Below are 28,000 nucleotides of genomic sequence, written 5' to 3'. Positions count from 1 at the left end.
TCAGTTCGGGATCTCCTGCTGACTGTCCGGGCAGTGCACACATTCTCTGACTGGTCGGACGACCAGCTTCTAGTCGCTTTATGTCGCGTTAGCGAAGCGCGAAGAAGTGAAAACCAGTCTGTAAATATGTGACTCCACTGCCGGCTAAACATTAGCGTTTCTACCGAGACGAGGAAGATGGACTCTGTTGGGAAAAACACCCAGAAGAAGAAGTTGTGGCTCTGTGGTCTGCTTTGGTGGTCGCTTCTTGTCCATTTGGCGTCAGGAGGTAACAACTGCAACTTCTCTGACTTTATCAAATGAAAACGACAGCGATACATTTATTTAATGATGCGTTCAGTGGCAGGGTGTTTTAATCTTTCCCTTGTTAAATTTGAAGAGTTGTTTCGCTGTTTTTAGTTTGTAGTCTCTGGCTGTGATTAACAGTTTATAAATACCTCGTACTTGTGCGTGCAGTTCACCATATTTGTTGGCGGTGATAAACTACAGCACTAATGCTTATTATCACTTAACAATAGTTTGTTGACGGATTTTGGTACATAATATTGCGTTACTCTGCATCACAGGTCCTAAAATGTTGACCTGAGTTTAACAGGATTAAACACGATGTGATAGAGGGTAGGCTGCAGGGTCTTTTGGCTGCAGTGTCACAATTACTCCCAGCAACAATAGCAGCTCGTTTAGTCTTTAAACAGCACAACCCTGTGATTACTTTTATATTAACTCAGCTGAAAACATCAGTATACCTCTCATTTAAGTAACCCCCACCCATTCTTATAATCTGTTTCTGTATGGACGCCCACAGTAGTCTGATATGATCAGAGACAGCAGCAGAAATAGGACTGTGATGCCCACTGCAGTGGAAGAACTATCAGACTGTGACAGTAGCACACTCAATTAAATTCAAAGAAATGGACAGTTGTTGCTGCCTTAGGAGACCTAAAGGGAGGGAGATGTGATTTTCAGTTTAGCTGTACATTATTTGCATTCATGTGAGCATTCCTTAGCCCATTTGAATAATTTGATCCCAGACATGTGTCATCTAAATTCAGAGTTCATCCAGGCTTTGGCCTCAGGAATTATTTCAGAGTGACTCTCACTTACTATATCCTTCTTTGCACATGACTACTGTATAGATATTTGCCTTACTTCAGTGGATTTCTGGATGTTTTCTTTTTTTTTTTTCATCTCTACTGTCTTTGCATTATGAAACAAGCAAGGGCAACAGAGAGTCCACAAAAAACCCAAACAGGCACTTCAGTCAAGTTGCATTTCTGATTTGTTGTATAAACTGAGCACACAGGCAGTGACAAGCACTGCTGTCGCCCCTAAAATTAACTGTTAGGTGTTCTCTGGCTTTGTTGTTGAAAAAGCAGTTTGTGAAATCTCTTAGAAAATGTCCTTAATGCACAGAAACTAACCCTGCTGAAATCTAGATTATAGAGCAACATTCAAAACATGGGAATTGTTTTCTGGTTAGTCTGCAGTGCTCTTTAATTAACATTCCCTCAAAAATTCAAACTTTTGGTCATGTCAGAATGCTTGTTTACTTTTTTTGGGGGGGGGGGGCATCATTCTTCATCTGATCCAGAATCCACTTCCTCACAAGCAAACTGGGAGATGCAGCGATGGGGAGGTTCTGACCCTTTTGTTTTAACCAAACATGACTTTCAGTCATATGACTTAAACGTCATCTTGATGACGCTAAAATACAATTGAGCATGCATGTCCATCCTTGTGAATTTAAGAGAAAAATGTTCGTGCATTCCTCTTGAACAGTTTTGGGAAGTGCTTATTCCTTGTTATGTACACAGAACCATGAAGATGAATGGCACGGGACAAATAAATAGAGATAAGTAAGGCTGGATGCCTTTGTGGATATCAGTTTTTGTTTACTTCCAGCTACATTTAACAGTTCCATCTAAACAGGGTTTCAAACTTAGGTTGGTTACTGGTCAGTTAATTTCATTTCAGCTTTGGAATTTGTTCGTGCTTTGGAATTTGTAGGTGTTTTGGATTTTGTATGTGTTTTGGAGTTTGCATGTGTTTTGGAGTTTTGTACGTGTTTTGGAGTTTGTACATGCTTTGGAATTTCTGCGTGCTTTGGAATTTGTAAGTGTTTTGGAGTTTGTACGTGCTATTTGGAACTTGTACGTGCTTTGTCTCTAGGGGCCACCGTAGTTCTGGCTTCACAATAGGGACAATCATTTTAGTTTCTTTTGAGCTATTAAATAATAAGTAAGTATATCGTGGTTGTTTGTTTTGGTTAAACGAAAAAGTGTTTTTTTAATTACTAGACGTTATATTAACCAGATGATTTAGCTCATGGTTGACAAAATAGCATTAGTTGACACTTAAAGTCTGGACTTTTGTTTGCGGGGAGTAAATAAGAGTTGGCTGTTAACATGTAAAGCAAGCCAAAATTGTATAAATTTAGGTTAACAAAATAAGAATGTGTATGATTTTAAATATATCTATGTATAGAATTTCTAAATGAAGCAACAGCACGTATGGCCTAGATGTGTTAAAGCTCCATCTCAGTTATACAAACTAAGTTTTATTTTGTTTTCCTTTCTCTAGTTGTTTATATTTTAAATTCATTCTCATTGATTATTGTATCTTAATGTGCCTCAAGGGCTTATTAACATGCTTAACTGATCGAATTGCTTAAAAAGAAAATATTGCACGGTCCACACAGAGTGGATCAGTTTAAGCAAACTGCACATTAGTGCATTAACCCTTTTAGGAGGCGGAGTAATGCATGAGCAGACATTAACTTTATCTAGCTTCCCCCACTGAGCACTTTTAGCTCATTAGCAGCAGGGGGGGGGGAAATCAAATGTAGAATGGGCACATTTCTTCAGTTTGTTAACCATTCAATATGCTGGGGACTCTGGAGCTCATTAAAAACTGAACTGGTGGTGCCCGGGCATGGAGGCTCAGACAAAAACGCTTCAGAGCATGTTAGCCCAGATTACAGGGTGATGTGAAATGGCAGGGAGGTGATGTTGAAGAAACAGCTGGGTCCGTCCGCCACGCTGTTTCTGGAACATGGGGCCACAGACAATGTGGGGACGTCAGAGCCTTTCATGTTCAGGTTGAAGGTTCCTGTCAGGGCAGGGCATGCCCGAACATGACGGACTTCCTGCAAGCCTCCTCCACATCCACTGCCTCAGTTGGTACACTGCTGTTATGGCATTAAAGTCAACATATGTAACTGCTATACATTTAAGAGAAACCATGAACAACTTTCTCCTACAGCTACTAACGAGAGATAAACCTGCAGTTCTGCAGGCTTGAGTTTAGTTTCGTCTTAAAGGTGGTTATTATTCTATAGGTAAAGCTTTAAAGCTACAATAATTGTATTCTTGTTGTAATTGAATGCATGGAGCCTTTTAAGTGTAACTAGCCCACCGCGAAGGCTAAACTCAGTAGATCCAGAGAATCTGACAAGTCTTTGAAATCAGGTGAGGTATAATTTGTGCGCAGCGTGTGGTGTAAAGCTCTGTGTGTGCCCTTCCCACTTATACACAGTCTGCTCACTTGTAAAGAACAGCTTTGATGATAATTATGCTGGCTTTTATATCTAAATGTCACATGTCGACTATATTGAGACCACAATGCTTGACTTGACTTGCTCTGTTTGTTGTAGTCACTGCTACTCTACTTCCTGTCCCAGTTCTCTCTTGTACTCGTCTCAGTTTAAATAATTGTGAGTTAGCCTGAAAAAAGACACCAAAATTGAGGACATGTACTCTTCCTCTAAGTCTCTAGGTTTTTTTTTTCCAATCCCTTTTCCTCTCGCAGCTTCCTTCTATGGTGACGGCTTTGTACAGCTCAAGGCGAGACAGTCGTCCGACCGTAACGTGCTCCGCATTCGCTTCAGAACCTCGAGCACAAATGGCCTGCTGTTTCTCGCCGCTGGACAGACCCACTACTTTTTACTAGAGCTCCACACAGGTCGCCTGCAGGTGGGTACATCCATGGCTCCAGGACATGAGCATATGTGTTCAGGCATATAATTTCACACGTTCACGCACGCGCGCACACACACACACACACACACACACACACACACACACACACACACACACACACACACACACAGTATGCTATATGCACAACATCCAGTTTTTACTTTTTGTGTCTGACTACATGTATGTGCATTTTGGACAAACAAACATTCGTCACCATTAGCTGTGGCTCTGTCTCTGTTGACAGTGTCAGTCTCTGAACACGTTGACACAAGCTGACAAGCCTGTGTGGTGTGAGCTGAGTCTTAATGCCATACCAGTCACTTCTTGTCACAGTGAACACAACGAGATGATGAAAGATTTTTGAGATCATGGACAGATTAGTCACTCAAACCACATGATTGAGAGGCTGGATGACAGTGAAACACACGTCTGTTACAATTGTGGATGCTCATATTAAACATGGCCAAAGTAATGAGGCCAATATATGTGCAAGTAATCTCTGTGAGCCAAAAGTTCAGACTTCAGACTCCTTTAAATTCCCCATTTCAGACAGTTTTATTCCCTCTTCTTATAGCTCTTCATGATATACCCCCAAAAAATCTACTTCCAACTGCTTCCATGTAACAAAGGACCAAAGGCACCAAAGCCCAATATGTAATAAATATGGATTATTTTAAACCATCAATCATGCAGACCTATAGTAGAGTCCAAGAATAAAACATGAAATATCACAAAATTGTTTGTCATTGCAACTATTGAATGAGTTAGTCATCCCATCTCTAAGTAGTGTATTGTTCTTTACCTGATGTTCTACAGTATAATAACTAATGTAATGTAATATAGAAGGTATGCACAGTTAAATGACCTAAACATTGTTGTTCAAATATTGTCATCAGTCTAATCTTAAACTTATATATCTACACTCCAGTGGCTTTTGTTCTGTTCAATCATGAGCTGTCCTCTTAAACTCAGCCTACAAAGCTCAGTCTGTTCAAAATTAAACGCTTTTATAAATAAATTTGTGTAAACTGTGAATGAAAGTCAAATGTATTCAAACATGTATCATACAGATTTTTTTTCACTGATCTGTTATTGTAATAATGATTATTTCACAAAGTTTATTGGTTCCTGTTTATCTGGGTTCTGAATTTCATACTAGAATGAGCCTTAATTAATGGAGTGGAAAACAATGAAATATCATGTTTCAGCAACAGTTTTATATTAAAAGGAAGCTGTATGTGGTTAAATATAGCATTCACTGCCACCTTTTGAGATTTATTTTGTATTTATCAAAATGTAGGTGTACAGTAGGTTTACACAGGAATTTAGTAATTAAAGATAAGCTTGTGCCACAAGCATTAAAGTCCTGTAACAGAAGCTTTGCATGGAGAATTTAAAGGTAAATCAAAATGTCCATTGAAGATAGCTTCTAAAGCATAGGTGTCAAACTCTGGCCCGCGGGCCAAATTTGGCCCGCAGTCTAATTACATTTGGCCCGCGAAGCCATACCAAATTACTATTAGAGCTGGCCTACTGGTATTATACAGCTAATATATATATTGTTTAGTATTAAACTTTGCTTGTTCCATATTCAGTTTTTCAGCTAAACTTGTTTGAGTCCATAAGAAAAGATTCATTCTTATATCTGGAGGAAGAATTTTTTTTCAATAAATATTAATGTTAGCCTGCGACTTTGTTTCATTTTGAATTTTGGCCCACTGTGTATTTGAGTTTGACACCCCTGTTCTAAAGCATCTTGTAAGCAGCCCTGCCAGGCTAAATCAGCACACATAATGCACAGATATACTGCCAGAAGACTTTTTTGTAAGTAGACACATTCATAGGAAACATAGGAAGTCATCAGATATGCATTAGAGCTTTTCTGCTTCAGACTAGAGAAATCCCTGTGACTAAGCATCTATTTGTGTTAGACTTTCGCTGCTGGGAATGAATCACACTGACAACTGTGTTGCAGAGTTGTACCTTAGTAAGCACGAGGAGTGAACTCCGTGTTCATAAACTGGCACTGGTTACCATTTTAGGGTTTTGTTTTGTTTTATTTCTTCCGTCACACAAGTTTTCCTCTGGCTTGGGGTCTCATTTCGTGTGAGTCAGGCATGAGCGTCGCTTCCCGGAAACCAGTCCATGAATAGTGGCGACTGAACAGCAAGCCTTGACAAGCACATCATCTAAATGGTGCATTAGTTTGAGAAGGTGATGTGATTCTCCGAGGACATAGCTGAAGGCAAAAAGATAATAGTGCTCTTCCTGCTTTAAACGACAGACAAAGCTCACTGTTATAATCACAGGTGACATCATGGAAAATAAGCAATTTAAATCTTGCTTCTCCTTCGGGGTTCTCTACTTTTGCTTGTACAATGAAAATATTTCAAGAATTATTATTTTACATGTGTACCACTGTATAAACAATTTTAGATTGTATTAAAATTATATTTTCTGTATGATCATACCAAATAACATGTACTTGAGCACAAAAGTGGTTTTGCATTACTGGATAAAAAATTAAGGAGTCACTAAAATTATCAAAGTTCATCCATGAATGTCTGTTTAATTTATGTTAAACTCCTGATGGTGTTCAATTTACCAAAGTATTCTGGATATCACTAAATATATCAAGATCCTTGTTTTAAGAACCAACAATGTTGGTTCTGTTCTGTCAATCTGTTGTTGGGTCATTAAAGTTAAGACTTTATATGCTGTAAGTGTTTGTGTCACAGTGATGTCAAACTGTGTTAAACTAAACAAACATAAAATAAAGTCCTTAGAGAAAAGTTGATAGGTCTTCACAGTCGCTGAAGTCCGTAGTGTCAACCTTCGGGGACCATAAACCAAATTTTCATGGCAGTGCATTCAGTATTTCCTGAGGTAATCGGTCTGGAGCCACATGCTGGACCTGCATACTACTACTAGCATTCCTAGCAATGAGTCATATTTAATGTGGGATATATTTTTTTTAAAGGGTATTGGAAAAAGTGAAAAGTTAGAAAAAGTATTTTATACCCATCCAACTTTTTTTTTTTGCATATTTGTCACACTTAGATGTTTGATGTCATCTAATATTAGATAAAGATAGCCTGAGTAAATGCATAATGCTGTCTTTAATTAATGGTTTTATTTAAAAAGCTATCCAAGCCATATGTGATAAAGTAATCGCCCCCTAAACCTAATAACTGGTTGTGCCACCCTTGCCAGCAAAAAGTACAATCAAGCATTTGCAGTAACTGGCAATGAGTCACATCATTCTGGGGGAATTTTTGCCCACTCTTCTTTGCCGAATTGTGTTAATTCAGCCACATTGAAGAGGGGTTTTTTTTTATTTAGTTTTGTTTTCTTTAGCTATTTCTGAGGTAATATGCTTCCAATCATTGTCCTGCTATATTATGCAATTATTTTTTAACATAGGCCCATGTAAGTTTGAATATTTTTTCCCCTTAAATTATCAAGATTTTCATTTAAAAACTGCATTCTATTTATCTAATAGAAAATACTGTTTGATCAGGAACATTAAAGTATAGCAAATATTTAAAAAAGAAATCAGGGTGGGAGCAAATACTTTTTTATTGTTATGTAATAATAAGCCTAAATTTACTTAATTTCCTCCTTAAGTTGCTCTGTGCATTTGCATAATATTTCGTAAAATGTCATATTTTGTAATCCAGTTGTTTTTGTTCTTTCTCCCAGCTGAAATTGGATCTTGGATCGGGGGAGCAGATGTTAGAATCAGACCGGGGAACCCATCTCAACGATCTGGCCTGGCACCATGTGGAAGTCCATCATGTGCAGCTCAACATCACTCTTACTGTTGACTCAAACTCTCACAGCAGTGTAAAGGTGCCAGGTCCCCATTACAGTCTCAACACAGATGGTCTCTATGTTGGAGGCTCAGGGGGCTTGGATAGACCTTACCTGCCCAGAGACCCAGTTTGCTTCCGAGGCTGCATGGATGATGTACTTTTCAATGAACGTGACTTGCTGTCATCACTGAGACCATATACCGGATACAAGAATGTTCATGAAGTGTCTTTAGGCTGCAGTCCCCAGTTCCTTGCCACTGAAGAGGACCCTATCAGTTTCTTCAGCTCGAGGGCTTACATTTCTCTTCCAACCTGGATTACTGAGCAGGAGGCTGCATTTGAGTGTGTTATGCACACTTCAGCTAAAGAGGGAATTATCCTGTACAATGCAGCCAGAGAGGAGAAGTTTGTGGCTCTGGAGATTCAGGACGGTTTGCTTGTGGCTGTTGTTGGAACAGGTGAAACCAAAACTGAGCTTCGTTCACTCACGCTCATCAATGACAGAAAATGGCATTCCATCAAGTTATATTTCAGTTCCAAAAGCCTTGAACTAACTATTGATGGAGAGATGGTGAAATCTGGCATTATCCCTCACCCAAAAGCGCTCCAGCTTAAAGGTTATCTTTTTGTTGGAGGCATCGATGATGACACAAGATCTGAAGTCAAAAAGATGGGGCTTGTCTCTATATCTGGAAAGCGTGCCAGGGGAGGTTCCTTCAAAGGATGTCTAAAGAACATTGCAGTTAACAGAGTTAAGATGGGTCTCTCTAATGCTGTAGTCACCAAAGATATATCAGTTGGTTGTGAGCCAGAGAAAGAATCAGATCCACCAACTGCTTTGAATCCAACAAATACTCCAGGATCTCTTTTTCACTTGATAACACCAACACCATCGATTGATATGTCCACACTTGCATGGGGCTTGGACAGAAGGTATGGTTTCAATTTTGTGCAGCTTAAGAACCTTATAGTCCAAGAGGGTGGTCGAGCATCTCTTGAAGCCAAACACATCAAGGTTCTCTTGGACTTTAGAAAACTTGGCATTCGACAGTCTCAAATTATGTTTCGGATAGAGGAGCAACCACTTCGAGGTCAGATAAGGCTTGATGTCGATCAGGACCAAGAGGAGAATACTTTCAGCATGTTGGACCTTTGGCATGAGCGAGTAATGTACATCCACGGAGGCTCAGAGGAACCGGATGATTTCTTCATGTTTTCAATTTTTTCTAGTAGTCGAAAGCAAGTTCCTGATTATTTAAAGGGCACCAAACTGTACCGCTACAATATTTCAGTGACATCCACTAATGATGCACCTGAGTTGAGTCTACCTCAAGGAAATCTCTTTGTTCTGCTGGAGAACTCAAAGAAACGCCTCACCACTGATGTTTTGATGGCAACAGACATTGACAGCAATTACACAGACCTTTTCTTTTCTGTACTTGGGAACTTGAATGCTGATGCAGGATACTTGGAAGTTGAAAGCAACCCAGGCAAGGCAGTGACCTCATTTTCATATATAGACTTAGACGAACTGAGGGTATACTACGTTCACACAGGGGTTCGAAATTCAAGGATAGTTCTGAGAGTTAGTGATGGGGAAAAGGTCAGCAACACTGTAGTTTTACGAATTATGGCTGTAGCACTCGAGTATAAGATTGCTAACAACACAGGCCTTGATATCATTCAAGGAGAAACTGCTATTATTGGCTCAAAGCAGCTGGCTCTGCAAACAAATGCTGTGAACCAGGTTGTAGACATTCGATACGATGTCATTGAACCACCTCAGTATGGAGAACTCCAGAGACTTCACTCAAGTGGTGAATGGAGGCATACTGATTCATTTTCACAAAGGCTTTTAGAAAAGGAGCGCTTGAGATATGTTAGTACTTTCCAAGACATCCAGACATCTAATCCCACTGATTACTTCAAGTGTAAAGTTAATGTGGCTGCAAGGGAAACCACTGAAATCTTGTTCCCAATCACTGTGAAGTGGGTAAAGTACCACCTGGTGAGAAACACTATGATAGATTTGGATAAAGTGAGGAAAGTGACACTAAACTCAGAGTGTCTTTTTGCCACAACTGAAGGTGTGACTCTCTCAGAGGATGACCTATATTTTCGGGTTCTCACTACACCAAAGAAAGGGAAATTACTTCTCAACACCATAGTCTTAAAGAAGAACTCCACCTTTAGCCAAAGAGATGTAACAGATCTAAAAGTGCATTACGAGCTAGTTGACAGACCTTACCAAGATACAACTGACAGATTCAAATTTCATCTGGTTTCTAAACATGCTCAGTCACAGAACTATGATTTTCAGTTTTCTATTAAGGCTGATGTTAACAGCGTGTTTATTAGAAATGCAGGACTCTCACTTCAGGAGGGAGAAAGTAAGCTTATCACCAAAGATGAGCTCTTTGCAGAGACTCTGAGCACGAAGGATATGTTTTATACAGTTATAAACAGCCCAAAACATGGAAAGCTAGTCCGTATAAGTCAGTCAAATTCCAATGCTAGCTATGACAACATCTTAACCTTTAGTAATAAAGATATTTTAGAGGAACGTATAATATATGTCCATGATGACAGTGAAACGACTCAAGATGAATTCACTTTCATAGCCTCCACCACCCAAGGATTCAAACCTTTTATTGCAGAAGATGAACCTGGCTCCAAGGAAAGTGTTTTTAACATATCCATTCAGCTGCTAAATGACCAAAAACCAGTACGTGTAATTGATAAAGTTTTCCACGTAGTAAGGGATGGACAGAAGTTACTCACTACAGAAGATCTGCAATATCAAGATGCCGACTCTGACTTTGATGACGGTCAATTGGTTTACACTCGACGTGGTATCCCAATGGGAGACCTCGTGCTGGTAAATGACACCACTTATCGGCTGTTCCAGTTTCGACAGAAGGATTTGGAAGAAAAGCGGGTGCTGTTCATTCACAAAGGTGTGAGCTCTGGCAGATTTGTACTTTTTGTCTCCGATGGAAAACATTTTGTGTCAGGCCTTTTACACATCAGTGCACATGACCCTTTCTTGAAAGTCGACAATAACACCGGCCTGCTGGTCCAGAAAGGTCATTCAGTGGTCTTTTCCACCAGCAATTATAGTGTAATGTCAAATCTGGACATCCGAGATGACAAGGAGGTTATCTTCAAGTTAGACGATGGTCCAAAGCATGGAAGTCTTTACCGCAATGAAACAACCGTTGTGACATTCACACAAGCTGACTTAAAAGCAGGGCTGATCCGCTATCGGCACAATGACAGCAAATATCTGACAGACTATTTCAACATAACGGTGAAAGCTAAAAGTCTTCAGCTCACAAGCAGGGTCAATGTGAAGGTTTACCTGGAAAGTCATCAGAGACCTCCCATTGTACAGCATCATGATACTTTATTGGTGGAAGAGGGAAAACCAGCAAAGATTGATGAAACTAAACTAGAGGTGAGTATTTTCATTTAAAGAACTTTAATTTCTTTGAAGCATTCAATTAAAGTTTTTTTTTGATAAATGAGTGAAATAAGTACCGTAATCTGAATTGAAGGAAATATTACATCAACTGCTTGTATGCTGCTGAAAGGCTTAAAACAAATCTTTGACCAGTTTTTGTTTTTATGTTTTACTATTTTGCCAGTTTTTGTTGAGAATCACACGACAACTAAACCTCAGTGACACAAGAGACATTTCAAATTTAAGGACCAAATGTTTTCTGATTCTTGCAGGTCACCCACGAGGACAACCTGCCATCTGAGATTGTGTTCACCGTAAAGGTAGCCCCATCTTATGGCTTTCTCAGGCGTTTTGTTGAAGCGGAAGAGCGCTACATCGGAACCAAACAGTCCCCTGTCAACACATTTACCCAAAATGACATCAACAGCGGGAACATTCAGTATGTGCAGGTGGAGCCAAACAAAGTCAACGACACCTTCATCCTTGATGCCACCAACGGGGTCACTGATGTCACTAACATTAAAATGTTTGTAGACATCATCCCCCTGCTCATCCCACTTCAAGTCTCCAATATCACACTGAACGAAGGTGCGGCCAAAGCACTGACGCAGGATGTGCTCAAAGTCACCAATCGACACTTTTCGGGAATCAACTTCTTTTATAATTTGACTCAGCCCCCGCAGCATGGTCACATCGAGCACTCACGACATCCTGGTGTGGCCATAACCACTTTCACCAGGAGGCAGGTGAGATATTCTGACAAACTCTCTTACAGTTACCACAGAAAATAGCATTAGACTGGCAGTTGGGTGGGTATAAAACTGCTTTGATTTAGTGTCGCAGTGACATTTATTTTATTTTTTTTGTTTGGTTTTTTTTGTTTGCATCAAGTGTTTAGAATTTAGAGGATGCATCCATCAATTACTCATTAATTGACTGGACTAATTATTTTAAGTAACCTTCGTAACCTTCGATTTGGTTCTCATTAAATGCTTTAAAGAAAAATCTTTCCCACCCTATCCCAATAGGAATATCATCATTTTCCTAGTTTTTTTTTTTATCTTGTCATTATGCCCTTAAGTATTTTCTGAGAGGTTTCACATTATTATCATGTGGAAATTATATGCAAGAGAAGAGATTGTGACCTAAGCATCATAAGGTAGTTTTATGCACTGCTGTGTTTTGGAAGACCCTTTGCTATGCCAGTCTATCCTTTCTGTGATCATTATTCAGGTGGAGCATGAGTTCATTTACTACGTCCACGACAGCAGTGAAACCTTAGCTGACAATTTCACTTTGGTGGCCAATGATACGAGCTTGAGGAAGCAGAGTGCAGCTCAGATGGTGCACATCCAGGTTATACCCGCCAACGACGAGCCTCCTGTTATTATAACCAACAGGGTCCTCAGGGTGAGTCTGCTCTATATTTAAACTTCAGACACTTTTTTTTTTTTACTAGGAGGTCTGGCACTAGAGCTTACTGTCATGTGGGCAGTGTTACAAGTTGCCATGGCTGGCTGGCAGGGTGGATGGGGGAAACTATGTTTGCTATGTGGAAGAGGGTCCATAGGGGTTTGCAGCATAGAATAGCAACTTAAATCAAGCATAAAAAGAACTTGCAGGAAAGTCTGGTATGATGTTCAGAAGTTAAATTTTCAAACAACTCTAACCAGTATTGAGATATATCACAATGACTTGAACAATGAGCTGCTATTTTTGGGGGATCTGGAGTGGCTGGAAATGATTTCTTAGGCTTATTATAAAAACTTTTAATTAAGTCAAGGATTATTTCCGAGCATTACAGAGACAGTAGATCCAATGGTGAAAATAAATTTCCATAAATAAAATCTGTTCAACAATATTCAAGTGTTGAGTGTTTAAAAATGGTAAACATTGTGACCACGCTGCCTCATTTTGGTCCACTTTTGCTCTACTTCACCTTTATTTTTGTCCTTTTCTTACCAAAGGAAAATGTTCTGGTTATTTAATATATGTTTAGTATACTGTATGTGAAAAGCAATCCCTACTCAGATATGTTATACATATCTATACTTATAAATTAAACAAGTTGTCTTTTGTGTATATTTGCTGAGCAGTGCTGTCTTGTGCTACTCTGTAATACAAATACAACTCTGGCTGGAGTTGGAGGAGATCCAGCTGTAAGGAGAGTTTGAAGTATAGGTCTTTGTAGTCTGTGCCCCAAATGCCTCAAATTCCTCTGGGATCCTGCAGACACAGAGAGGAGCAACTTCTAACATTTACTGTGCTAAAGAGTAGCTGGCAAGTTTTACATTTTGGTGATGTTGACTGACAAACTGATCTGCATGTGTGCTCTGTTAAATTTAAATCAAATGAGCCATTTTTTCTTTTCTTTTTTCTTTTTTAAATATGTGTTAAGTTGGAGGTCAAGGCTTTTAAGTCTAGGGAGCTGATTCATCAGTGGCCACAAGGTGGCCCTGTCTTACCTCTAATCATTGGTCTTAAAAATGCCCTGCACATGATTTTAAGAGAGTGAACTTTTTTCTTGCAATCATGTGTGTATATGCATTTGAATTATTTTAGAAAAAACACTTTTTATGCAAATATTACATTCTCTGTTTCAGTTTTTTAAAAAGACTTGCTATATTTCTTTTTGCAAGCTGGAATTATCAGTACACGTTACCTGCCCTTGGAAATACTCCAGTATTTCCAGAGAGAGAGAGATGGTGGCTGAGTGGTTAGGGCACATATCACATGGTAAATGTGTACCCGATGTGACATTAGCTGCTGGCTGTTTGCTACAGGTCATAGCCCCTACTCCTTTTGCCACATTTCATCTCTTTATTTACAGAAATAAAGACCAACAATTGTTTCTTGAAAATATCTTGTGTAACTGAAACCAGTATTGTTCATGGCGATGCTGCACTGAGTTGTGAGGACTCTTTCTCATAGTGCAGCGTTCCACCTTTTGAACTTGCCAAGAGAATAAAGGCTAAGACAGACACATGATTAAATAAAAGAAGACATCTTATTAAAAACATGTTAAAAAGAAGCATCAAGCAGTTTAGGTTTTGCACTAATGACTCAAATAAATTTGTCTAATCTGTCATCTCTATTACTAAAGCTGTAGCCTGATAAGCAGCAGCATGAGGTCTATCATATCTCATGTGTGCTGTTCATCAGTCCTGCTGTGACTTCCTGTTAAATAGGGGATTAATGGAGGTGGAGTCATTTCACACCAGAAGAACGCACACTCACTTAAGATGTTCTGCTGCAGGGCTGATGTGAAGTGTGTGTTGTCCCATTCCAGAGGCTTCTATTTGATTGGTATACATTATGATCCATTTAAATAATGTAACAATTTAAAGTATAAGGCCAGCTCATTGCTAATTATCATTTGAGCTTTTCAGGTCCATTCACCAGTGTTTAGTGTTTTATTTAAGTTCAGATCCAACTTGACATATTTAGTTCTATATTTTTAAAGTAAGGAATGCATTTTTTTTTCTTTTTGTTTTTCTTTCTTTTTTTGTTTCACTCTTGTTCAAAATTCTCTCTTCTGCAAACTGTGATAATTGTTCACTTTGCCCACCTTTCACCAAGCACAAACCTGCCAATAAACAAGAGTCTGCTCGGTAAGTGTGTGAAAACAACAGTGATCACACCTTCAACACAAAAAAGCACATGATGAAACGTAATTCTGTAAAACATACAAAAAATATTTTTTAACAGGAAGTGTTTACTTGTTCTCTTTTTAGAACGTTATATCTGTTGATTAAGTAGAAACCTAACTTTTTTTCTTTCTTTCTTTTTTTTTTTTTTAACTCATTTAGAAATGCTGTGATCATGTAGTTTGTGTGATTTGAAAAAAACAATTTATAGAAACTCAAGTTTGGAAGAGTGTGCATCACGTGTAGCATTTTTAGCATCTCAGCTGAACAGACAGTAGTGCAAGGTGAAGTGATGTCTTCACGGTAAGTTGTTTACTGATTAATAATTACGTGGTAAATAATGAATCCACTACTATCCACTGCCCCTAAAATTAATGTTTTTACTTTCTGGCTCAGCTTTGGTTGTTTGGTTCTCAGCATTCATACCAAAAGCTAAAAGTATGAATCTTGGTCCGTATAGAGTTATGTAGATACTCGCTGACAGTTTTCTAGTACTAGTAGTAATTTTCACATTTGATGCGATAGGAGCTTTGTGTCATGGTGCGTTATCCTGCTGGAAGCAGTCATGAGAAAATGGGTACACTGTAGCTATTAAGAGATGGACATGTGGTGTTTAAATGATGCTCATTTGTACCTAACGAGTCCAAAGTGTGCTAAGAAAATATCCCCATTACCATTACAGCATCATCACCTACCATACTTGTTGGTACAAGTCAGAATGGATTCATTCTTTAATGACACCAAATTCTGGCCCTGTTATCTAAACGTTGCTGCAGAAATCAAGACTCATCACTCCAATCTTCTGACATCAACATGGGCTTTCCACCCAGAGAACTGTTGCTCACTGAATATTTTCTTTCTTAATGACCATTCTCTGAGAAAATCCCAGTGTTCAACAGTTTTTGAAATACACATTTAGAGTCGCTTAAATCAGGTTTTCTTGACCATGTATAAACCTAAATGCAGAGTTGTTGCCGTATGATAAGTTGATTAAATATTTATGTTAGGGAGAAGTTGAGGAGGTGTCCCAAACAAAGTGGGCAGTGAGTTTGTCAGCACTGCTATTTACTGATTCTGTTGTTAATATACAGTTTAGCTATAATCTGTTTTCTTTTTGAAACTGTTGTATTGGATGATTTTTGACATTTTGTTTGGCCTATTTTTGTGCTCTGTCATTAAAGATTCAGCTCTGTAAACAAACAAGTTCAACACAATTGCCCAATAGCTCCATGGCACCCCAGTGTGTTGAGCTAAAGTAGATGGTTGAACACAAACACTGCTATGGAGATCTGGCATTTTAGGGTTGATGCTAGATATTATAGAACTGCAGTCCCCAACCTTTTTTGCGCCACAGACCAGTTTAATGTCAGACAATGTTTTCACGGATTGGCCTTTAAGGCGTCACAGAAAAATACAACAAAATAAAATGATACAGCCAAGACAAAAACTGTGGTATTTTGTAAATATAATAATAAATGCGAATTCACTGTGTAATTGTGTAACTTTATTAGCGGCATCCTCCTGAAATGCGCCAACAACATTTCAGAGTAGCATCCTCCTCTCTACCCCTTAATGCTCTCTGGTCGGTATGGTAACGCATAAATATTTCTTTCAAAATAAGACACACAACTACAACACGGGAAAAGACCCAGGGAAACCAAGTTAACGATAAACACCCGAGCCTCAACTCTCGCAGCCCGGTACTGGTCTGTGGCCCGGGGGTTGAGGACTGCTGGTATAGAACAAAGCACCAACCTCTGACAAATTTCTGAGCTTGCAAGCTATCCTGAAACTTTGGATAAGCAAGCTTACTTACAAGGGACTAGTTTTTCCACCATTACCAAAAGATACAGGCTGTGCACCCTGAACACACCTACCCAGATGTATCAGCCACTGCTGGTTATTAGACTGAGGGTGGCCAGTGGGAAAATAATAAAAAAAACACCCAACCCTAGTTTGTATCAGCGGAATGTTTAAACCTTTTACTTATAGGTAATCTATACGGACTTTTACAGTCGTGAATGTTTAGGGAATAACAAGATAACATTTAATTTCATAAAATCATCGTTTTATGATTTTCTTTTTGTAGCATTTGACACAAGACTAAATAAAAATAAAATTTATTTTTGTCCTAGGAAGTACACACAACACAATTATCATCTTTAATATTGCTGGCATTGATCTTCTCATCACAGAAGACAGGTTTGTGCCAATATAAAAAGCACAGATGTTAATAGAATTAATGATGGCTGTATTCCTTTGAGCTGCTTCAGTTTCAGGGATCTGTTATTGCTGCTGCTGGTGACCTGACATGTTATAAAAGCAGAGGTGTTGTTAATATCATATGTGACACGTGTTCTTTGACAGCTCAAAATGTCTTACAAGGAAAAGGTTTGTGCAGTTCATCGCATTTTACAGGCCATACATTCACATCATTCTGATCACAACATTGCATTAATTACTGTGGAATGACAACCTGTCCTAACAACAATTGCTTGTTATGCAATCGTTCTTCTGGACTGGACTGTAGAAGCTCATCTTTTGTTGTCAAGTGTCTGCACGGTTCAGTAGTTTCGTGTTCTGTGTGTGAATGAGATCCTCTGTTTCTTCGTGTTAGCCTTGAGCGTTTGAATTTACATGGAAGCAATACTTCACTGTACCAAACCAACACTCTGCAGAACACCTAACTGTGTATAAAGTTTACATGGCTATATTTAGTCTTGAAATGTCCTTGGTTTGAGTGACAGTTTTCCTGAGGTTTTTATTGTATTACCACCTATATTTGCCTGAGTTAGAACATTTTTTGTAGCAGTCCTTCTGTGGATGTTATGTTGCACAGAAGCAAGACAAAAGAAAGAAGAAGAAAGCCTGTGAAATAGCCTTATAGCTGGATTCGCACTCAAAGCATCTTTGTCAGTTGCATTAGCTAATGAATGACAGGAACACATGAGCTAATTCTGTGGTCTTTTATGTGCCTGGCTTTTATTTCATTTGTATGCTATTATATTTTTGCAGAAAGTAGGTGTAGCTTAGCTGTGGTGCAGATACTTTTAATTCATAAAATGGCACATAATTTTGCTCTACCTTACAGACTTTGTACTGCATACTTCTTCTACACTGCCTAGATTAAATGGGAAAAGATTGGCATTTACAAATGTAAATAAGCTTTATTTTAGCAAGTTTTGTGCCCCAGTTTCATGATCAGATGTGGCAGCTTTTTATTCCAAATACCACAATAAATGTCAAACGTGGGTTTAGCTGTCATGCACTGTGAGCCTCTGCATTATGAGCCCTGTCAAACAAAATCTTGTAGATTCCTTGAGGTCAGATGGTCTCTGCTCTGTCCTTGTCTGCCCCCTGTCCAGGTGTGGGTGTCCTCAGTGACAGAAATCACTTTGGATGATCTGAGTGTGCAGGACCAAGACACACCACCAGAGGATCTCCACTTCATGGTGACTCCACCCAGCAATGGACACCTGGCCCTGAAGAGCGCCCCGATGAAGGCAGTGCTCAACTTCACCCAGGCCCACATAGACCAGGGGCAGCTGGTGTTTGTTCACAAAGGTAAATGTATTTTCCATGCTATATCAGAGAGAGGACTACTGAATTTAATATTTTAATTTGAATTATTTAAATATTTAACTAGAAATAGCAAACTTTGTCCAGCCAATTTCATATTAAAATAATTTTGATAAATGCTAACTACCAAACAGGAATGTAATTAATAATTATTCAGCCAGATTACCATCATAATATTATTCAGTATGTAATTTTTTATAGTCTGCTGCCCAAATTAATTTGTATAGTCTTTAATCAGGTTCTATTTCATCAGTTAAAAGGAACATTTTGTATTAAAATTGTGTTTTTAAACACAAACTCACACACAAATATAAAGGTCATACACTAAGAATGAGTGAACACAATATTTAGCTCATAGGCAATACAAGCTCAAGGTCTAAACAAGTACAGTTTCAGGTCCTTCATGTTCTAGAAGTAACTCAACCCAGAGTCGATACTCTAAACTGGAAATTTCCAAACAAAAGCTAATGTTCTGTGATGGACACTGGAGTAGTTTCTGTTGCTATAGGGTATTCAGCAGATATACTGTGATATATTATATTCTTTTCATTCTCTTGCATGGTTTAAATGAAATAATTCCAAATATTTTTAAATCTTTTATTTTTGCCATTCCTTTTTGTACCCACTAGAAGGTGCTGTTAGCAATTGCTACAGTTTGATGTTCTCTCCAGTTTCTCTGTGAATTAGAGTAATCTGTAGGAACGGTGTGCAACCTTCTTTCTTATCCATTGGCTTGATTGCATAAATGAGACCGGCCAAGTGGGCTGAAAGTCAGATTGGAGGTGATAATACTTGATAGTCTGGAACTGCTGTGACGTAGTGAATAACTTTTGTCAACATTTAATGGTGACTCAGATCAGGGTTCTGCTTACTGTTTTGATTTTTATCTACCTTTTTCTTTGTTTTGTGCCACCATGAAAGCTTGTCATAACAGCGTGCAAGACTAAAAGAAAGTGTTCTTTTTACATGCGTGTACCCACACGTACATTATAATATTTATGTTCTATACTCAGAGGTTACTTAGACGTTTGGAATTGTTACATTTTCTTGAGCTCTTTTATATGTCTGTGCCAAGAATAAAGTAAAAACTTGTATATACAAAACTAAATGAAGGCTGTTTTTTCTTGAGTAAAGGAAATGCCACTTATCCTTTGATCTGTTAATATTAAGTGTTTTGTTTAATGATGTTTCCAGGTGCTATGTCAGGAGGATTCAACTTCCAGGCCAATGATGGTGTGAACTTCACTCCCAGACAAATCTTCAGTATTACTGCTAAAGCCCTAGCTCTCAGTTTGGAGAAGAGTCAACCACTAAAGGTCTTTCCAGGTAAACCTGTTCTTTGAGAAGCTTGTGATTATTAAAGTCTAAAACTGGCTATATATTTTTAATACTGTTAAAAAAAACAACTATTTGTTTATTTTTTAATATTTGTCCTCTTCCCTCTTCCTTGGTGCTCAGCTCTCAGACAAAGGGTATGAAATATCTGACTTTAAGATGTCCTAAAACTTACGAACAGTGCAATTCTAAAAGAAAAGCAGACCCAGATTTGTACATCAGTGCTGTGTTATTTTTGAGAATAATGGAGCTCAGTGGAACAGTGAACCAGTATGTGGTCTGACTGCATACTTCCACCAAGCAAGAAAAGTCCCTTCACTCTTTACACGAAGCAACTCCCTTGATCCAGAAGCAAATCTGGATTGAGGTTATTTTGATATTTTCTTGAACTGAGCTGTTGTCTTATGTAACTTTGATGTGTTTTACAAAAATATTCAATTCTATTAAATGTTATGCTAAATGTTGAATTTTACCCTCCTTGCATCAGTAAGGAATTCTTCCAGAAATCCTTGGATCTGGATCTAGGTTTAGATCAAATCCATCCATAAGTTTCTGGGTCATCCTCCTAACAAACAAACCAAAACCAGCTGTATCACCTCCTTGACAGAAGTAATGAGCTTCATCTGGCCGTGGTTAAAACCAAATAGCTTTTTTTTCACATGATTTGTTGACAGCAAGAAACAAAAAGACTTGAGTCTAAACTACTAACTATGCTTCCCATTGTTTTATTTTCCCTTCTAATAATATGAGGTTTTTTAAAAGTATTTGTGTCATGATCAAGTGTACAGCTGCTTCCTGAAAAGAACTGAAACGGCATATTTTTATTCGCCTCAGTCATCAACTCATACAAGTTTTCTGTGGTACTAGTAAGAACCATGAGCACAGTATTGGTTTCCTCTTTTTATTTTAGGATTTTTTTGGGGGTGGGGAATTTTTTTTTCTATGAAACATTAACTGTTTCTGACACCATCAGTCTCTACTTAACTGTATTTTGCATCAAAATTTGCTTGTATGCTCAGCCTGACCGCTACCAAACACCACTGAATTCCTTTAGTTAAATAATTCAGCACATCTACAACAGCTGCAGCAAGCACTTTTATCCCCGAATACCAGACCAGTGAATCAGCTTTTGCCATGTCCTAATGTTTTGATATTTTTTACTGTTAATATTTTGGAGATAAAAATAGGCCAGCTGGGTGTTAACTGTGTCTGCAAACATGTTTAGTTTTCTGAGATTTTCAGTAGTCTGTCAGTGGTGGAGATTTTCAGTGTGAATTAGAAGGAACGGATATGGTGAGGATAGAATACAGCCAACTGGCACGCTCTGCTGAGCTTCCCAGCCACAGGGTGAGTGGGTACTTGAAAAGCTGTGCCACTGTCTGCCTGAGACAGCCCTGTTTGTGCTTCGTGCCAGGCAAGCCGGAGAGAGAGAGTGAGATATAGAAAGGGCGGGATGGGAGCTTTAACTGACAATGAAGGGTTTTGATGGGGTGAGGGGTGACATGAAACACTTTCACAGTGTGGAGGGAAGATAGATTTATTTATTTTTCCTCTTTCCTCACAGACACCTTAAATGTCTTGGTGCTTTCTGGGAAACTGTGCAAACACTTCTTGCTAAATGGTTGCAAATGCTGAATTTAGAAACCACATTTACCTGAAAGCATTCTTACAGATAGTCGTAGTGCCAGTAAAGACATTTACACTTTTATTTTAGTACACAAAGCTAATTATCTAATTGGCCGATACAGTTACTTAATGGTGGGAATACTGGATATTATTAGAAGCTTGTTTTTTGTCGTTAAAAGATAAGAAACTTGTTGCTCTCTCTTCTTCCAGGCAGGAAATTTCCCATGATAGATATGGATGGTGGGAGCACTGCTTAAAAAAAGTGATGAATGGGTTACACTGTGCTTTCACCCCTCTGTCTCTCTATCTTTGATTTCCATCATTCATCACCAGACTTTTAGGATCCCAACAATATTCACAGTGACAGGAGGACTGTGGAAATCTATGTAATCCATCTTAAGAAGAAAGAATTCCTTAGAAGTCACCTATTACTCTCAGTGGACACTTCTTTTTACATTTTCCCCGAGCGGAAGATTTACGTCCGCAAGGAGCCGATCTACTTTTAAATTCTTGTTTGGATTTTATGTAACACCCGCACTGCAGTTGGATGTGCTGTAAAAATGTCTCTGATGTCTGCAGTGCTGCTTTAATTTGACACATCAAAGGAATCTCATCGGTCTATTCCAGACCTTGTTTTGCATAATTTGGAGTCAAAAAGATGTGGAACGCATTCAAAGGGGAAAACTTACAAAATGTAGAAAAAAAGGTTTTAACTGCGTGGTTTCAGCTAACTTGATACTCAATTCAATAAAACAATCTTTTTGTTGACGGATGCTGAAGCAGGCCACTTTATCAGTAAAGCTACTATTCTTATTTAATTTCTCATTTCTGTACAGGCTCTTCGAGACCAATCACAAATGAGTATTTACAAGCAGTGACCAATGACATGAGCAACACCTCAAACCGTGTAATAACATTCAGTGTGACACGGCATCCTAAACTGGGGCGTCTGGTGATGAGGCAGCCTAATAATTCAACAGCAGACATCTCCACTTTCACACAAGATATGGTAAGTGTGAGGAGCCAGAGGTCATGCCCATACTTATCACCCTTATGTGCTATGTAATATGAAACAGAGAAAGACTAAACAATAGGCTTTCTCCGCTGATGTGGAACACTGCCAGATTTCCTCTGTATGAATAAAACATGTAATGCTTTTATGTAATCAATTATTACTGGTTGATTATTATGTGACACAGACACAGTTGTGATGGTTGTCCTATATTTACCGCTGAGCAGAGCAGATTTAAAGTAATGAATAAATATTATGCAGACTGCAGAAACATCTTTAAGAATGAGGCCGCTGCACAGATTACACAGTTGATTATGTTCATTTTGAGGATGGCTGATTTCAGTAACTTCATAGATGTACATTTCTTTTGTAACTTGGCTTGCCTGACTCTTTGGAGTGTGTGTGTACCACAGGTGGACAGGAAAGAGGTTTTTTACATTCAAACTCCTGTTGAGTCAGTTGGCTGGGAAGCCATGGACTCGATGACCTTCTCTGTAGCATCACCACCTGCTTCAGTGGACAGTCTGACCTTCAGATTTGACATCTCATATGAGAATACTGGACCAGAACACAACACAATCCTGCTTGCAAACACAGGTATGAATATGACTCTACAGCTGTGTTAGCAGCTCTGGTCAGACACGCTGCTGCTTTGAGGTAAAAAAAAAAAAATTAACTTCATCATGTGAGCATCCTTACAATATGTGTGTTCTGAACCGGTGTAAAATTCAGATGAAATTGGGAGACGGCACAGATAACAGAGTTTAAGAGAACCAACATTTGTTTAATTAAATGAAAGTGGGAGGAGAAAAAGTCAGTGCCTAAGTGTTTAAAAGAAAGAAAAGTAAACCAGAAAAACACCCAGACAAGCCACATGCTTGCCTGCTGGGGAGAAGCAAGAGAATATTAGCTACCAAGCCCTCCTTTTTTAAAACAATTAGTCAAGTGGCAGGTGTGCTTTCTCCTAGGACCCACCTCTCAAACTCTTAAAACTGTAGATGATGGCACTAACATTAGCACATTGTTGGGACTGACTAATTGAAGTTTGCTTGGTGACAGGTGCTGAGGTGACAGAAGGGGAGAGTGTCATCATTGACGAGTCCAAGCTCGATGCCACTAACCTGATGTCCAAGCTGCCTACACCTCAGCGTAGCTCCTATGAGGTGTGGTTTCAGGTAACATCTTTGCCTCAACATGGTGTCATCGTGGTTGGTGAGAGAAACCTAACCAAGGAGAAACCTAATTTCTCACAATTCATTATTAAAAAATATGGTATCACCTATAAACACGACAACTCGGAGACAACTCAGGATTCTTTTATATTCAGCGCTTGGCTTAATCCTAAGGGAAAAACTGCGCAACGCCCTGAAGATGACAGTGATGTTGTTGTGGAGCATTTTAATATTACAGTCATCCCTGTGAATGACCAGCCACCTTTGCTAAAAACCAAAGCTCCAAGTCTGAAGGTGGTACAAGGAGATACAATAGCCCTTGGGCCAGAAAATCTCAAAATTGAAGACTTGGACAATCCTCCTGATGATATTAAGTTCTCCGTGATAAGCAAGCCAAGCAATGGTTACTTGGCTCTCAAAGGAAGTTTGAATGAGTCAATAGTGGCCTTTACCCAAGCTCAAATCAATAACAGAAGTGTCTGTTTCGTCCATGATGGAAGTTCTGTCTCTGGAGCGTTCTACTTCAGTGTTACAGATGGCTATCATAAACCAATATACAAACTCTTTAACCTAGAAGTGTCAGAAATTACCATCACTCTTGTCAAAAATACTGGATTAGAACTCCAGCAAGGTAGGACTTTAGTATCTCTGACCGAGGACAACGTTGCTGCTGAGACCAATGGGAAAAATGTCACAGTTTACTACCAGATTACAAGGCCTCTGAGATTTGGCAAACTTTTGAGAGACAACCGAGAGGTTACGCTGTTTGACCAGGAAGATCTCCAGACAGGAAGGTTGTCCTACCATATGATCTCCCTTTCTTCTGTCGAAGACAGCTTTGAGTTCACTGCTTTCACTTCAGAGGCAAATCTGACTGACCAAGTTCTTAACATAACTGTGAAACCTTTACTCCAGACTGGTAAAGGTTTAAGGATTCCCAATGGGATTACGGTCAAATTCAATGTAAACTTTCTCAATGCATCTGAACTGGCTAATATAAGTGACAGTGACCCCGTCTTTGAAGTATTATCCCATCCTAGGTATGGGAAAGTGGTTCGACCAAAATTAAAAATGACCATAAAAGCTATCCCAGTGGAGTCCTTCACCTTTCAAGAGATCATGCAGGCGAAGGTAGCCCTAGAGCTGAATGCTAACATGACTGGAGTTGAAGAGCTAAACGATTCAGTAGTATTTGTTCTGAAAGCTGATAGCGTCCAACCTGCTAAAGGGGAATTACATTTTACAGTTGTGCCATATGATCCAGCATTTTTTCCACCCACAAAGAGTCCTGTTTCAGCTACATCATCTGTGCCTCAGGCATCAATCAAGACTGCTTTTCCAGTCCTGTCTACAGTTTTCCTCTCCACCCAACAACCAAGCATAAACCAGCAAAAGTTCAGAGGACGCAACCGCTGGGGAAACTCCAACAGAACTAGCGTTTTTGGTACAACTCTGGGCAAACCATCTCAAACAGAGGAGTTTCTCTTCAAAAACACACCAGTTCGTGTCGAGTCCTACCCTCAAAAAACGTCTAATCCACTCCTGATTATCTTACCACTGCTTGCTCTGCTGCTGCTTGTAATCATCTTTGTGGTGCTGGTTGTCTTTCTTCGACACCACAGGCAAAGAAAGCAGAGCACTGCTACAGCACAGGAGCAAACATCCACCGGTCTTCCAAACAGTTCATCTTACCAAGGCCAAACCCAAAGGAGCCCAGCAGTTCCCACTGTGACTGTCACTCCTCTAAACCATAACTGCCCAGGCAGCCCAGTGCTTGATCGGTTATTGACACCAAACCAGGGCACAACTTATAACGCAATAGATTCAAACATGGTTGTAAGTTCATGGAGTAATGGCTCCCCTGTTACATCATGTCAAATGATTAGAACCGCTACTCCCACTTTGCAGAAGAATCAATACTGGGTATGATCTTTTATAGCAGAAGTTGTCACTATTCAGGTTTTAGAGTTACATGACCACTGACGGTGTGACAATAACTTGTTCACCATTTTGGATGTATGACGCAATATGATGAAATGAATAAGGCCCTAGTCACACAGGCTGCAAAGGAAAAATATTTATTCCCTAGCTGGTTGTTGAATGGTTGCTGGCTGTTACCTTGAATCCAATAGCTACAGTCCCAGTCACACGGGCCTAGAGACCAGTCAGCAACCATCTTGGGTTGGCAGAAGGAGAATAATTTAGCAAGGAAAATTTCAAGAGTTTTTGTAAAGAGCTAAACAAGAGTTAAAACATGCCCTTAAATGCTGTCCCAACAAGGTGATAACAATATTCTGTGTCTGCTGGATGTGAAACGTCCTTTGCGATATATTTATCAGAAGCAGGACAGCTCATTAACTCATTGTCCATCACCACAACCACTGCTGCACATTCAGTTAGTGGGACAGAATCTGTTCACTAGAGCATTTACAAAGTGGTAATTGTAGAGAATTATAAACAATGTTTGTGCCTCATGTATATGTAACCAACAATGTCCTCATGCATGTTGCAGTTTCTCCCATTAAGAGTTATGAACAGCAGAGTGGAAGATGATTCTAATAACTGTGAATTACTAAGACTGACACTGGCATTTCAACTGATTGTGCAGATTTTGTGTAGATATTATAGTTTAGAAATGTTGTAAACTCAGGAAGTTTGTCATTCACCTTTATTGAGGGTTACATGTGTTGTTGATAACTGAGGTCCATTTAAAATTATGGGACATAACATAAAGGAAAATCTGCCCGAAATGTTTCCCAGCATGGCTTTGTACCACTCTCTTCATAGACCCGATCAAGTCATTGATAACACATTTGGTTAAATGATGTAATTTTATTTTACTCTTTCCAGTATTTTTATATTTAAAGAAGTGCATACAAAAAAATCAAGGTAGAAATCTTTTAAATTATACAACTCTGCTCTTACTCGTCACATCTTTACCTCAGTTATTAAATATAAAACACAAGGATTATTCTATAATTTATTAATAGGCTCATTGATCTACAACTCACCTGAGGTGTAGCATGTTTGCTTTTTATTGAGGAGTGACTTTTGTGTACAAAACGTCACTGTACTACAGCTGCTGACAGGGCTTTCCTAGAAAAAGAGCAGATTTTCTGTGACTGAAATGAGTCCTTGAACGATATATAATTATTATTTATCACTGATAAACCAGTTCTAACTTATGTGGTCAAATTATTGAATACGTCTGGTGTACACTGTAATGTAACTGCTGTAAATGAATGGTACTGCTCTGGGGGATGAGACTGCGGTCAGATAAAATTACCATTGGCATGAAATTATTTTATACTGAAGAGAATTGTCCTTTTATTTTATGCTAGTCTCGACTCAGTTGTGTAACTTGCCATGTAACAGAAGTGTCATATTTATTTATACCATATTTTAAATAAACCTAATGTTTGTAAACAGCTTATTTTTATTTTAGTTTCTGCAGTAGCAGTGTAATATGCGTGTGCAGTCGCTCTGGTCAATTATTAGTTTACTTCTCCTCATAAAAAAATGTTTAGCAACCAAATTATCACTTATTTCTTTCCTTCCTAAATGGGTTTTTGGCAGTTTCCGCTATCACTGTAATTTAAACTATCTTGCTGCTTGTTACCCTCCACTTTGTGGCACTATGCTTGCTACAAAAAAGACGAATTACACCATTAGATAAAGATGTGTTGTGATCATGAATTCTCACAGTTTCCTGCAATTACTTTAATGAATGTTCATGCGATGTTATCTGCACTAAGATGTGTTTGTCCCCTCCATAAGAATGTCTGTTCAAATACCTAATATGTTCACAGCAAATGCCAGTGAATCTGAGTGGCTGCAAACCTGGTTGCCATGTAGTGTGATTTGCAAAACCAAGTGAGTCTTTTTTTTCTAGCTGAAGCTTCCCTGCTGTGAGTCAGTCCACATGGCTGATGGTATCATGTGAAGAAAGCAATTACTTGTTTTCTTGACCCGAAGCACACAAACACAGGGGACGTTACAGGTGTTAATTAAAGATGACAGTGAGTTCATGAAGTATGCAAGAAACACATTCAGCTCAAGACTCGTACACAATCAGTGCTGGGCAGCTGGGGGTGTCTTGTTGACTGTAAATGAGCTAATGGCGCTCATTTACAGAAAGCAGTGAGCAGCTGCATCACATGCGAGCTGGAAAATTAACACAGTGATGTCAACTGCCCTTCACGGGGATACTGTTGCTAACCACAATAATGACATTCAGAAAGTGAAAGTGCAACAAAGCACAGGAAGACCTGAGTTTATTGTTGCCATGGCCGTGTGTAGGGTCCTTAGAAAAATAGAGAATGTACGCCTAAGCATAAATAAGTTCTGCTGTAAATTGAAAACGTCTTGCATCGT

General features: G+C 39.0%; 1 protein-coding gene across 1 annotated transcript; it reads left to right on the top strand.

The window, feature by feature from the left end:
• The first annotated feature begins 2 nt into the window (after positions 1-2).
• Positions 3-27,358, top strand: cspg4ba (chondroitin sulfate proteoglycan 4ba). Its single transcript, XM_085295069.1, has 10 exons — positions 3-268; positions 3,808-3,971; positions 7,680-11,249; positions 11,528-12,001; positions 12,489-12,665; positions 18,268-18,466; positions 19,676-19,807; positions 22,279-22,451; positions 22,868-23,051; positions 23,514-27,358. Exons 1-10 carry the CDS (start codon positions 178-180, stop codon positions 25,553-25,555), a joined length of 7,206 nt encoding a protein of 2,401 aa, XP_085151195.1. The 5' UTR covers positions 3-177; the 3' UTR covers positions 25,556-27,358.
• Positions 27,359-28,000: the final 642 nt, after the last annotated feature.

This window comes from Mchenga conophoros, linkage group LG12 (assembly GCF_057382185.1).
Source record: "Mchenga conophoros isolate Kocher_MC1m ecotype Shallow Benthic linkage group LG12, M_conophoros_male_GT1.1, whole genome shotgun sequence".
Lineage (NCBI taxonomy): Eukaryota > Metazoa > Chordata > Actinopteri > Cichliformes > Cichlidae > Mchenga > Mchenga conophoros.
The sequence above is the reverse complement of the archived record's forward strand: the minus strand, read 5'-3'. Positions and strand labels throughout refer to the sequence as shown.